General features: G+C 34.7%; 2 protein-coding genes across 5 annotated transcripts; one reads left to right on the top strand and one right to left on the bottom strand.

Annotated features, from left to right (window-relative positions):
* Positions 1-121: 121 nt before the first annotated feature.
* Positions 122-4,126, bottom strand: ZAP1 (zinc-dependent activator protein-1). 4 transcript variants are annotated; one of them, XM_039032045.2, is made up of 7 exons: positions 3,933-4,126; positions 3,697-3,846; positions 2,109-2,807; positions 1,858-2,023; positions 1,626-1,790; positions 944-1,179; positions 122-598 (listed from the first exon to the last, which is right to left on the bottom strand). In XM_039032045.2, the coding sequence occupies exons 3-7, from the start codon at positions 2,692-2,694 to the stop codon at positions 462-464; spliced, it is 1,290 nt and encodes a 429-aa protein (XP_038887973.1). In that variant the 5' UTR covers positions 2,695-2,807; positions 3,697-3,846; positions 3,933-4,126; the 3' UTR covers positions 122-461. The 4 variants fall into 4 exon arrangements, with proteins under 4 accessions (XP_038887973.1, XP_090169997.1, XP_038887974.1 ...); XM_090313871.1 differs by having other exon boundaries at positions 1,626-1,781; XM_039032046.2 differs by having other exon boundaries at positions 1,626-1,781; positions 3,697-4,119.
* A 6,541-nt stretch (positions 4,127-10,667) lies between these two features.
* LOC120077800 (DGCR14-like protein) lies at positions 10,668-12,559 on the top strand. The gene has a single exon (XM_039031840.2). The coding sequence runs from the start codon at positions 10,865-10,867 to the stop codon at positions 12,392-12,394; it is 1,530 nt and encodes a 509-aa protein (XP_038887768.1). The 5' UTR covers positions 10,668-10,864; the 3' UTR covers positions 12,395-12,559.
* Positions 12,560-12,583: the final 24 nt, after the last annotated feature.

The raw sequence follows: 12,583 nt of genomic DNA, 5'->3' as shown, positions 1-12,583 counted from the left end.
TCATGAATTTTTTGAGAATTTATTTATATCGTCAAAGTTCCCAAAATCAAGTGCAACGGAAAGGAGAAAACTGATGCTAAAAATACAAAATTGGTCAAGGCTAAGCAAGTGTTAATAGACATTGACATGAAATTCTTGGTTGATACTTTATAATTATAACATTGTGATCAAACAATACTGGAAAACTACTGAATATCAAAGCATAAATTACATCAATCAGGTTAAAAGGGGCATACCAGAGAGAAAATCCAAGGAACCAAGCATCTTGGTAATTATTAGCTAACATTTAACAACTCTCTTTTATTAAAATGTTATGGAAACCTACACGTTTAATTTTATTTTACTAGTTTAATTAATTTATACAAACTAGTTAATCCGACTGTAGTGCTATACCATGATTTGGTGCTGTTAATGTGTGTCTTGATTGATGATACAAATTCGAACCTGGAAGGAATGCCATCTTAGCTTTCAATTGCTACTTTCAGCTGCTTATTTTGTCCACTCGCAACTCCTGGGCCAGGACTTACCACCATATCGAGGACAATGCCATCACTTGCTTCTGTGACATTCGACTTGCCATTCTTTTCAATTAATTTGCCTTCAGAACCCGAAAAATGAAGTGAATTATATTTGAGACAATAATATTACAAACCTCTTATCCACCTACGACCTCGTTTCATAACCATTTAGCTTTTGGTTTTTGAAAATCAAGTGTATAAACACTTATTCCACCTCTAAATTTCTTGTTTTTTATTATCTATCTTTTACCAATATTTCTAAAAAAAAAAAGTAATTTTTGTTTTTGGAATTTAGCTAAGAGTTCAACTCTTGTACTTACAAAAATGTAAGTCATTGCAAGAAATTAAGAGGAAATAGATTTACTTTTAAAAAATCGAAAACAAAAAATAAAATGGTTATCAAATGAGATTACTCTGCTACTTACTTGAATTGCTTCGAGACGCCGTATCGTGGCCAATGGAACTACCCACCGGTTTCGATTTTGTGTCATCACTGTGGGCTGCTGTGGATCCAACTGAGTTCAACGTCACTGTCCTTGCAGGGGGCATATCATGGTCATGCTGACCCTCATACGTGGTAAGCACCACTTTCGGATCATGAGACGCCCTCTCTACATGTTTCTTAACTGGACATCCAGGACTTGAGCATCTGTAGTAACTCCTGCACAAAATAATAGCACAATCGTGATTACCAACGTAGTTTGTATTTACTTGAAAAATTGAAATTACATACGTGTTCAAGAATCAACACTTTATAAACAAGATACTAGATTGAAGGGACGGCCTAAAACCAGACATGGGTAATGCTCTTTCTTTCTCCTTGCAGAGATTGGGTCCATATTTGAGTTGGCACTATTTTACATGACCAAAAAAATGTGAAGTTGCTCCTCCATCCCTAAACCCAATATGAATATGTATATGTAGTTTCACCAATGAACGAGCACGAAGGGCAATGAAAAACGGAAGATTCAGGTCAGGTAGAATTAAGAAATTATCGCTCAGCATATCCTCATTATCTGAGGGCTACAAATATAAACGCATACAACCCTCTTACTTGTTAACTATATTCAATCTTTAAACAATATTTTGCAATTGATTAATCAATACCTAGGATTTGGATTGCCTTTCACTAATTTCTGTCCATACTTCCGCCAGCGATATCCATCGTTGACGATGTCAACCTCGCTAGGAGTTTGAACGACAACCCGAGATTCAACACTTGACTTGTCTGCTACTGTCACGTCCATATTACATCTTATCTTCCTTTTGAAACTAATTAAGCGTTAGTTCACAAACTTACTAATAAATAAAACAAAAAACAGTCAGTGCTTTAGCATACTCTCGTTTCAAGTCTGGTGTATCATCACTGTCAACCTCATCGTTAATCCTAGACCTTTTTGAAGCTTCGTCTTTTACATTATCATTGGCCATAACTGATGACGTTTGACGCATATCAGCTAGCTCAGTTTGACGAGGTGTCTGGCCAAGCGCAATGGAGGTCTTATCTTCAAGTACCGAGGCAATGGAATAAATGAAAGAACTTCTTTATATAACCAAAAAAAGATATGAACCATACAGTTTCTTTCTTACCTTGAGAACTTCCAGAAGCATGTTCATCAAATTTTTCTTCAACCACGGTAACACCTCCAACAGCGACTGGAATGTGAGGTTGAGGCTTAGGGTGATCATGCTGGCCAAAGTAAACAGTGTCTGTGATTTTCCCATCGTGAGTGCGCTCCAGTTGTTTTTTCACCATGCAAGTAGGATGCGTGCATCTATAATAGCTTCTAACGAAGACATTTCCCTTAACCAATTTCTGACCATATTTCCGCCAGTTATATCCATCCTCTGATACTTTCTCTCGTATAGTAGAGGTAATACAAACTTTCAAATCAGAATGGGAGTTACGGTCTGCAGTAATTGGCTTATGGGTCACTTTCTCAGTCACTATATTAGAGATTTCTCCTCGATCCACTTGTTCGATTGTAACGTCAGACAGCTTGACAGCTTCTTCATGGGTACTACTGGCAGACCCTGTGCATTTGGGATCTGATTTTGATGCATAAGTTTTACCAGGATCGGCCTGAGACGTTTGCGGTTGACTATCTGTATTGTTTTCATGCTCCAATCGATCAGAATCCACTTCATTCTCAAACTGGTCCCCTGAAGAAACCATATGCACAAGTGAGCTTAGATCATAAGCCAGAGAGCTCTAAAGAACTCTTATTCTCCACACTTCGATTGACACACAAACTGGATGCCACGCCACGTCTAGCTGTATACTGAAACCTGGTAAGAAATGCAACAAAATGAAAAATTGCTAAATGTCATTTTGGACTAGATTGCCTCCGTATAACCAAAAATCAAGAGGCAAGATATCAAACAAACAATTTATTATGATTCGAGAATGATTGTGTCATGTGTGCGTGGATAATTTACTTCAGAGTCATAGTCATAAAAGAAGGCTCGAGGATTCCATGCATATTCTGCATCCCCAAAATTCATGCATTATAACCCCCAAGCTGTTTCGAATATGAGAACGTGTTTATACTCATGAAAAGTGGAAATTTCCATTTAGCCCAAGAACCAAGAAAGTGGAAACTACAGCGTCAAATCGATTCAGAATTGAGAATACAATACTCTACCTTACAGAAGAAGTATTGACTTCGAAAATATAACGTATTTAAACCAAAATATTGAGCATTTAAAAGTTTCGGGAAGAGTGACAAGATATATTATTCAATACATGGAAAAAGAACTTAATTCTCACTATATAACCAAAATTGTTTAATAGAAAAAGAATATACATGGAATTGAGTTCAGACACAACAATCCACTTGCACACTATTCGATGAAATCTTTGAGGCGAACTAATAAACTCTCGTGTTGGTGTTCGAAGTAAAATTCTCACTCCTACTTAGCTTTTAAAGAGCAGAAAGACTTTAAGCTACTAATTTCATCCAAAACATACAGTCCAAGCAGGCTCATCTGAGCTGAGTGACTAGATTCTCCAGGTTCCAGTAACGAACAGAATAATTATGATCCAAATTACAATTTAAGAAACACGACATACATACGAATATAAGTTAAACAAGGAGAAATATTCACATACTTTTATTCCCCTAAAATTACAGCGATAATAGTGAGTTAGACATGAGAGAGGGAAAAAAATCTCAACCTCCAGTTTAGAGCCAAAGCGTCGAAGTTTGAAGCCCTAGAAAATCACACAGGTGTAGTAATTCGTCGTAGAAGCACAGAATTCCGCCAGAAATCAGTCACGGCCGTCAATTACAAGTTTGGCCGCGGAATTCGAGCCGGCGAATCAGAGCTGCAGAAGACGAGTGAAGTCGGTGAATAGACGAAGAAATTGAAGTCAAATTGAAGCTCCGATTAAGAAGGAAAGAGAGAAGAGACCGCCTTAAGAAGATAGAGAGAAGGAATTGAAATGGTTAGAGTTGAGAAGCAGTGATTGGTGCTCCGGCTGAGAGACGTCCGATGAAGTTCCCGGCAAAGTTGATAACAGCTAAGAGCATATTCTATGGCCGTTGTTTGGTAACGCACAAGCTTCCGCTTCTAAATTCCTTGATGCTATGATTTATATAATTACTAATTTTACTACCATATTATCATTCCAATTTACCTTCTCTTTCAATACAAGGGTATTAACGACATTTTACTACTACAATTCAACATGGTTTAATGTTTGGGTGCGACCATGAAATGATTTTAAATCATGGCAAAACATCTCTCTAATTATTTAAAATCAATTCAATGGTTAATTTTATATTTTTCATCATTTTTTCATATTATTAAAATGAATTTTAAATTATTAAAAAATATTTTTCAAATGAGTTTTCCAATGGTAAAGGTAATTTTAATTATTTTAAAAACACTTTTCAACATGTCATATAATCTTATTTCTAAAATCATATTCTTGAATTTGGAAAAATACATTAATGACCCTTTTTATAAATAAAAAATTTGAATTTGTAAAATATATATCTAATTTTTAACTTTTAAAATTTATTTATAATATAACAAAGGCGGTGGATTGTTAAGTGGATATTTAGAAGATAATGATTTCGTGCAACTTAGGTTGCACTTAATCCCGTACTCCACGTTTTTATATACACAAAGAAAAAAATTTTAAAATCATTTTAAGCAGATGCAGATGCAGTCATAGGTGCTAGGGGTGTACATAGTTCGGGTTGGGTCAGGTTAAAGATTTTTGTGGACAATTCAAAAATTCGGGTTGGCTAATAATGAATCATATTAGTTATTTTTTGGAGGGTCAACCCAACCCAACCCAAAATTTCTGGATTGGGTCGGGTTGGGTCACCAATTTTTTTTTTTTAATTTGACTATTTTTTTTTAACTTATATATATATTCGGGTCGGGTCGGGTTGACCCGACCCTGAAATGGGTAATCCCAGACTTAACCCGAATTTAATATTTTTTAACATTTTTAACCCAAACTCAACCCAAATAAAATCTAACCCAATCCAACCCTTGCGGTTTGGGTAGGGTAGTCCGGGTTGGTCGGATTACCGGATTTTTTGAACACCCCTAATAGGTGCAACCAAGAAAGTACCCAAATATTTTCCTGACAACATCTCTCCATTATCTTAAATAAAAAGTTCCTTTTTATTAAGATAACAATTCCTCTTTAGTTGTTTGTTTTTAAAATTTATGTTTTTTTTCCCCTAAATTTTCTATTATGATTTTGACTTATATAAAAAAACACTTGAATTCTTGATCAAATTCATATAAGTAGAAACTAAATAAAAAAAACATAGAAATTTAAGGGTGGAAGTAGTGTTTATAAGTTTATTTTTCAAACAAATGGTTATCAAACCAGACTTTAATTTTTAAAAATTAAGCCTATTAAACATTACTTTGACTAAATGGCTTTTATGTTTTGTGCTTACATTGTAAAAGTATTTTTAAAATTCAAGCCAAATTTTGAAAAAAAAAAAAAAAAAAAAAAGTAGTTTTTAAAAACTTGCTTTTTGTTTTAAAAATTTGGAGTTTGGCTAAGAATCGAAACATTTATATAAGAAAGATGAAAATCATGATTAAGAAATTGTGAGAAGACAAAGCAAAATTTTCAAAAACCTAAAACTAAAGGTATTCATTTTATGTCCTCCCTCATAACATAGAGCTCAAGAGAGTGTTAGCAATTGGTCTTTACACATGTTGGAGAAGTAAGCTGTTTTTTTCAAATCTTACGTCGACTCCAATATGGTCTTTAAATGTCTTTGCATTTTGGTATTACCCAAGTTTATGTCGGTTAAAATCACACGTTGAGATTAATAGATATATTTCACCAGATATTTTCCCTTTGAATTCGGAAGTGTGGGCAACATTGGAAGACTAATATGTTGTAGTAAGCAGGGCAAGAATCATTTAACTAAGAAATGTCTTGCAAACCACAAAGAAAAGGGTCATGAGGATGGTTGACTACCTTGCATTCATGAAACAAAGTTCTAAAAATCTCAAGTTAGCAGGTGAAGATGTTTCTTTCAATTATCTTATGACCTGTATTATGGTTGGGTTGGAAGCTGGATTCATTCCAGTAGTTTGTGAAATTGAAGGTAGACAATCAATTACATGGTCTTCTTTACATTCCACGATACTAACCTTTGAACATAATCTTGTGAGATTGAATGTGATAAATACCAGTGAAAATGTGGACACCTCGAGTGCAAATTATGTCTCCAATAGACAAGACATAATCGGGAGCAAACAACAAAATAGAGGCTTTTCTGGAAGATCAAATTATGGAAATGAACGAGGAAGAGGGCATGGAAGAAATGAAAATTGCAGAAACATTGCCCCAAAAGCTAACATGTTAGTTGTGCGGCAAATATGGTCATACTGCAGTTGTATGTTTCAAGAGGTTCAAAAGAGATTATGTTGGGCAACATGCCAGAGCCTCAAATTCTCAAGAGAATGACAAACTGACATATGTCGCCACTCTAGAAATAGTAGCTAACCCATCTTGGCTTGTTGACAGTGGAGCTTCAACTCATATTACTGCTGACTTTGAACATCAAAGTTGACTACAATGGTAAGAGAAAATTAACTGTAGCTAATGGTAACCAAACTTCCATTTCACACATGGGTCATAATCATGTCACCTCAAAACAAACTAATCAGCCAACCCTTACTCTTAACCATATATTGTATGCACCACAGATTAAAATAAATCTTATTAGCATTGTCAAACTTACAGCTAAAAATTGTTGTTTTGTTGAATTTCACTCTTCTTATTGCTTGGTTAAGAACAAGGAAACAAGGAAGGTGTTGTTGCAAGGGACACTTAAAAATGGACTTTATCAACTAGATCTTCTGCTTGCCAAGACCAATTCTTCCCAAGTTCAATGTTATCTTAGTTTGCCATCTAAAAAAGAGCAGTTAGAGTCGAATTTTAGTTTTTTTTAGTCAAGTTTGGTAGGTTAGTCTACAAGTATTCCCTTTTTGAGCTAGTCTAACGTGTCTAGGGATGTGTGGCACCAATGACTAGTCCATCCATCTAACAAAGTTCTTTCAAATGTTTTAAATTTTGCAAATGTAACTGCTCTTAACAATGAAACTGGTGTGTTTTGTAATGCTTGTCAATATGGAAAATCTCATGCTCTCCCTTTTAAAGCGTCAAATTTTAGTGCTAAATAACCACATGAGCTTATTGCTTGTGACCTATGGGGTCTTTCACCAATAGCATCTAACTTGGATCATCGATACTACATTAGTTTTATGGACAAACACTAGGTTGACCTATATCTATCCTCTCAAACACAAAAATCAAGCCTTCCAATCTTTTGTTGAATATAAAAAATTTGTTGAGAACAAGTTTGAGAAAAAGATAAAAACATTACAAACTAGTTAGGGAGGTGAGTTTAGGAGTTTTTCAAACTTTCTTAAAGAGAATGGAATAGAATTTAGGCATCTTTACCTCACATAAGTCAACGAAACGGTCTAGTTGGCTTCTATGCCACTAAGGTTCTGGTAGAAAGCTTTTACCTCACATTTTTTCTCATAAATAGATTACCAACAACAGTTTTAGGGTTTAAATCACCATGGGAGAAAGCTTTTGATAGATACCAAATTAAGTATTTGAAAGTGCATATTTCCCTTGTCTCAGATCCTATCAAACCCACAAATTTCAATTTCATAGCACAAAATGTGTGTTCTTAGGCTATAGTGAAGATCACAAAGGTTACAAGTGTCTAAGCTCAAGTGGAAGGGTGTATGTGTCCAGACATATGTTGTTTTTAATGAAAAAGAATTTCCCTTCAAAAATGGTTTTCTAATTGACTCTGTTACAAAACAAGAGTAATATAAAACTATTGTATTTTGTGTTGCTCCTTATTTTTTAGCACTCTTCATCTCAGAGTAGTTTGGTAACAAACTTTACAACTCCTTTACTCTGCTATTCTTTGTACTGCTATGTTTAGGAGTTCCCAGTGCTATATAAATACTTCACAAAATACTGAATAAGACTTACGCTTCCAAATCTCTGTTTCCCTCTCTTCTTCTTTTTTAGTATTCGTTGTATATCAAGGTGACTCCAAGATTGTTTACGACTTGATTTTGGGAAAAGATGCCTATCACAATGAACTTCAACCTATTGTTATCGATCTTAAGCATCTCATACCTCACTTGGGCATAATGGAGATTCATTTAATTCATCACCAACTAAATAGTGTTGCTCACCCATTTACAAACCATATTTGGATCGACTCCTCATCAACATTTTGGATCGTTGAGATCCCCACCTGACCTTCTATGAATACCCTCCAACTCTATGTCTTTTTCAATTTCTTAGTTTTTGTCTTTTCTTTTGTTCTTTGTTTTTTATCCAAAAAAATCAATTGACTATCAAATGGGATATTAGTTTTTAGTTCTAATTACATGTACATAAAAATATCCTTGTCAAGCTAATTGACATATGTATTCTCACCACTTAAGATGTTTTATTAGTGTCCGGACTATACCTTTCTAAATCAAGCATGTCAATGAAGACTAGAACCATTTTAGGCTGGTTAGTATCAACATGCGTTAGAGAAGAATTATTGAATAAAACAAACAAATATACTTAGATACATATATATTTTAATTTTAATTAGCAATAAGTTTTGATCCAAGAGTGGCTCAATAGTAAGGCTTTGGGATATTTCGAAAGTATCTTCGCTAGTTTTTAAAGAGGAGGAGTGAGTTATGAACTCCATTATGAAGTTTGGATAGTTGTGAAACATGAGTTAATAAAATATAAAATTGATGGTTTCTACTAATGGGATCCACAAATTTCTTGGATAAACAAGAGTGGAGTTCACAATTCACGCTTTCCAACTTCCTATCTCCCAACTCCTTGACCCGAACATACTCTAAGTTCTAAGGAATGGCTTCTTTGACAAAGGCATGTGATTCGTAATACTTATTAAAAGTCACATGTGTTTGTTTGGGTGAGCTTAATAAAAAAAATGTTGATTTCTTCAAACTTAGGCCTTGGGACAAACAAAAGGATCCGTAGGATTAGCATAAGTGGAGCCTTGACACTAGGTACAAAAAGTACTTTAGGTAGTCTTAATAGTTGGGGTCCAAGTCATGGAATTGTATGTATCGATTAATTTGATAATCATTTGATTAGTTGTTTTTAGAAATTAAATTTATGAATATTGCTTTCATTTATGAACTTTTATCTTTTGTTTGTTATCTACTTGTTAAGAACATTTTCAAATTCTAATGCAAGTTTTAAAAACTAAAAAAGCGTGTAGTATTTAAAAATTTAATAAGATTCTTAAATTTGATTAAATATTTAGATATTTATCTAAAGAATGTGAACATTATAGTAAACAAATTGTGAGAAAATAAGTATAATGTTAAAAAACATACAATTTCACTAAAAATGAGTATGATACCAGAATCCAGAATCTGTTCATGGAGGGTGATGTTGAATCCATGAAAGTTGGAAGGAGTGAACAACTTAGTTATAGAAAAAATTGTTACTCATAATTTTATATATATATATTTATTTAAATCCAATTCCACAATCTCAAACAAATTTATAAACCTAAATGATTTGGATTTGGATATAAGCTATTTGGGAAATTGTCAGAAATAACTCCCTCAACTTTCCATCTTTCAAAACTAGTAAGCTTATTAAAAAGTTGTTAAATTAGTTTTCTCCGTCGATCTCGGGCAAGATTGACCATCAATATCTAGTTAAAAAATTCAAATTTTCTAATTTATCTATTGTTTTGGCTCTTTTGGGCATTTTTCGTATGTCGGAGAGATTAACGACCGAGATTCTAATATTTTTTTTTTCCAAATCTTATATATTTTGCTAAATTCCAAATTCGGTCATCTTTACCGATTTAGGCCCATTTCTATTTTGAATTTCTAAATTTCTAAACGAATTTACCTATTAGACTTTTTAAATAATGATTGCATTTTGATTTTTAAATTTGGAGAAAGACTAAATTTTGCAAGAAAAAAAAGTAAGATATGGAAAATATATAAAATTTTGGTATTAATCTACTTGATAATTCATCGTTTAGTGTTAATCTGTCCAAGTTTCATATCGAGATTTTATATATTTTCCATATTCTACATTTTTCTTTGAAAAATTTAATCTTTCCAAAAATTTAAAAATCAAAGTCAATCATCTTAGATCCATCTAAAAAATTTATTTGAATTATTGGTAAATTGATTTGAAAACTAGAAATTGGGCTAAAGATTTTAAAAAGTATATAAGATTTTGATATAATATTCAATAAAGATAATCGAATTTGGAGATATTTGAAAATATATAGGATTTGATATAAGATTTACGAATATTAAATAATATTTTGGAAAATGTATCTTAAAAGCCAAAAATAATTAAAAAAAAAAAAAAGTTAATTTTTTTAACAAAATTTTGAAAATTCCGTGATTGTTCGAGTAAAACTATTTGAACGAGTTTTTTTTTTTAAGGAAAAAAAAAAGTGCTTGTAAGATAAAGTGTTATTTGTGACCATTTTTCATGTTCTTTTCATCTATCTTATCTAGTTATCTTCTTTTTACACCCACGCCCACGATAAAAGATTACGAACAATATAGGGAATTACTGAAAATTATCAAAACATCAGGGCCTTTCAGCAATAAAATTCTTAGGGCACGTGCGTCGGTGGAACTCACACGAGTTGAAAACCATTGGCCGACGAGTCCGTGACAGGCTTCGTAAATTATTCCAAGCCCTAGAGACGGCATAGTTTTTCTCAATCTTCTTCAGAGTCGGATTGTCGAAATTTTCTTTCGATTGATTCTAGTTTTTGATCGGAGTTCGTTAACCTAGCTTTTCAATCATGCTTCTTTCTCCGGGTCATTCTCCCCGGCACATCTCATCACCATCGCCGTCGACGGTTTCCGAGAACGTGATCCAAAATCCACAGAGTTCGTCTTCGATTATTACGCCTCAGAGCTCTAGGAAACATCCCAAGGTTCTTGATGAGGATTCTTATGTGGAAGCGATTGAGAAGATTATCGAGCGTGATTACTTTCCCGACATTTCAAAGCTCAGAGATCGTCTCGATTGGCTTGAAGCGATTAAAAGTGCAGACCCGATTTTAATCCGAGATGCGCAGTTGAAGATCATGGAGCGTCGTGGTCAGAAGGTTAAACGTTTGAACCCTGATGGTAAGTCTCAAACACCTGGTTCCACTTTTATGAGAAGTTTTACTCCTTTTGATGAATTTGAGGGCAAAACCCCGAAAACGCCCGGCTTTGGTGGAAGTGGAATTGCCGGTGAAACAGAGGAGGGTGGTTGTGATGATAAGGTGGTGGATGAATCGTTGTCGCTTGATGAGTTTTTTAGGCAATATACGAGCGAGGATAATTTTAGTTTTTCAAAAATTCTGGAGAAAGATAATAGGAAGAGGAAGGAGAGATACGCTTATTTGACGGAGGGTGAAAAGGAATATGTGAAGTCAATTGAGGATGTGAAGAGAGATAGAATAACTGATGGTTATGGAACTTCCGATCAGCCGCCGAGTACCTTGGAAGGATGGAAATATACTGCAAAAAATTTATTGATGTATCATCCATCCGATAGAGGTGAGGCTCCATTGACAGAGGAAGAAAGGGCTGTTAGATTGAAGTGTCTAACCAAAGAAATTAATCGATCAAGCACTCGGTTCCATGGTAAAGTGATGGATTCAAGGCCAAAAGAAGATGGTACAGTTGAAGTACTTTATACCCCAGTGGCTGGAGCTACGCCACATCCTGTGCTGGATAGAGATGGGGATAGATTGAAGAAGTATGATTTGGAGGATTTGAGGAAGACCCCCAATCCATTTTATGTAGAATCAGGGAAAAAGGCTGAGAATGGCTACAGTTTTGTCCGAACGCCGTCGCCTGCACCTGGTGTTGATGAATCTCCCTTTATTACATGGGGTGAAATTGAAGGAACGCCCTTGAGACTAGATCCTGAGGAGACGCCTATTGACATTGGTGGTTCTGTTGATGGACCTCGTTATAATATTCCATGTCCAGCTGCTAGAGATGAGAAGGCTCATTCACTTTCAAGGGAGGCCGCAAGAAAGCTAAGGGAGAAATCGAAGATGTTTCAGAAGCCTCCGTTGCCATCACCTGTTAGAGGGGGAAGTGCTAGCCCAAGTGTAAGGAGGACCCTTTCTCCAGCCGCCCAGAAGTTCGTTAGGAATGCAATAGCCAAGTCGTCATCTTCATTTGACGAAACCCTTCGAGCCAGTTACAGAGGTGGAAGCCCGAGTGCAGCGACACCTAAAAGCGGGAGGAGTTTGTCTAGGTTTGCAAGAGATGGGAGCTTTGGCTCTAGGTCACCTTCTGTTAAAGAAGGTTCTAATCCTGCTTGGTGATGTAATTTTTCCAATCAATATAATATAAGTGCTTCATGTAAGCCCTTCCTAACAATTCTGTCTTGAAGGTTCTATTCTAACAATTCTGTCTTGAAAGCCCTTCCTAATGTCACTTTTTTCTTGTAAGGTGTATAATGTCAATGAAAAGAGGTCATTTTTTTTTTTCTTTTTTTGGATATTTGAAAACTA

This window comes from Benincasa hispida, chromosome 5, assembly GCF_027475165.1.
Source record: "Benincasa hispida cultivar pf3 chromosome 5, pf3_genome.v1.1, whole genome shotgun sequence".
Lineage (NCBI taxonomy): Eukaryota > Viridiplantae > Streptophyta > Magnoliopsida > Cucurbitales > Cucurbitaceae > Benincasa > Benincasa hispida.
Note: the sequence above shows the minus strand (reverse complement) of the source record. Positions and strands in the feature narration are given on the sequence as shown.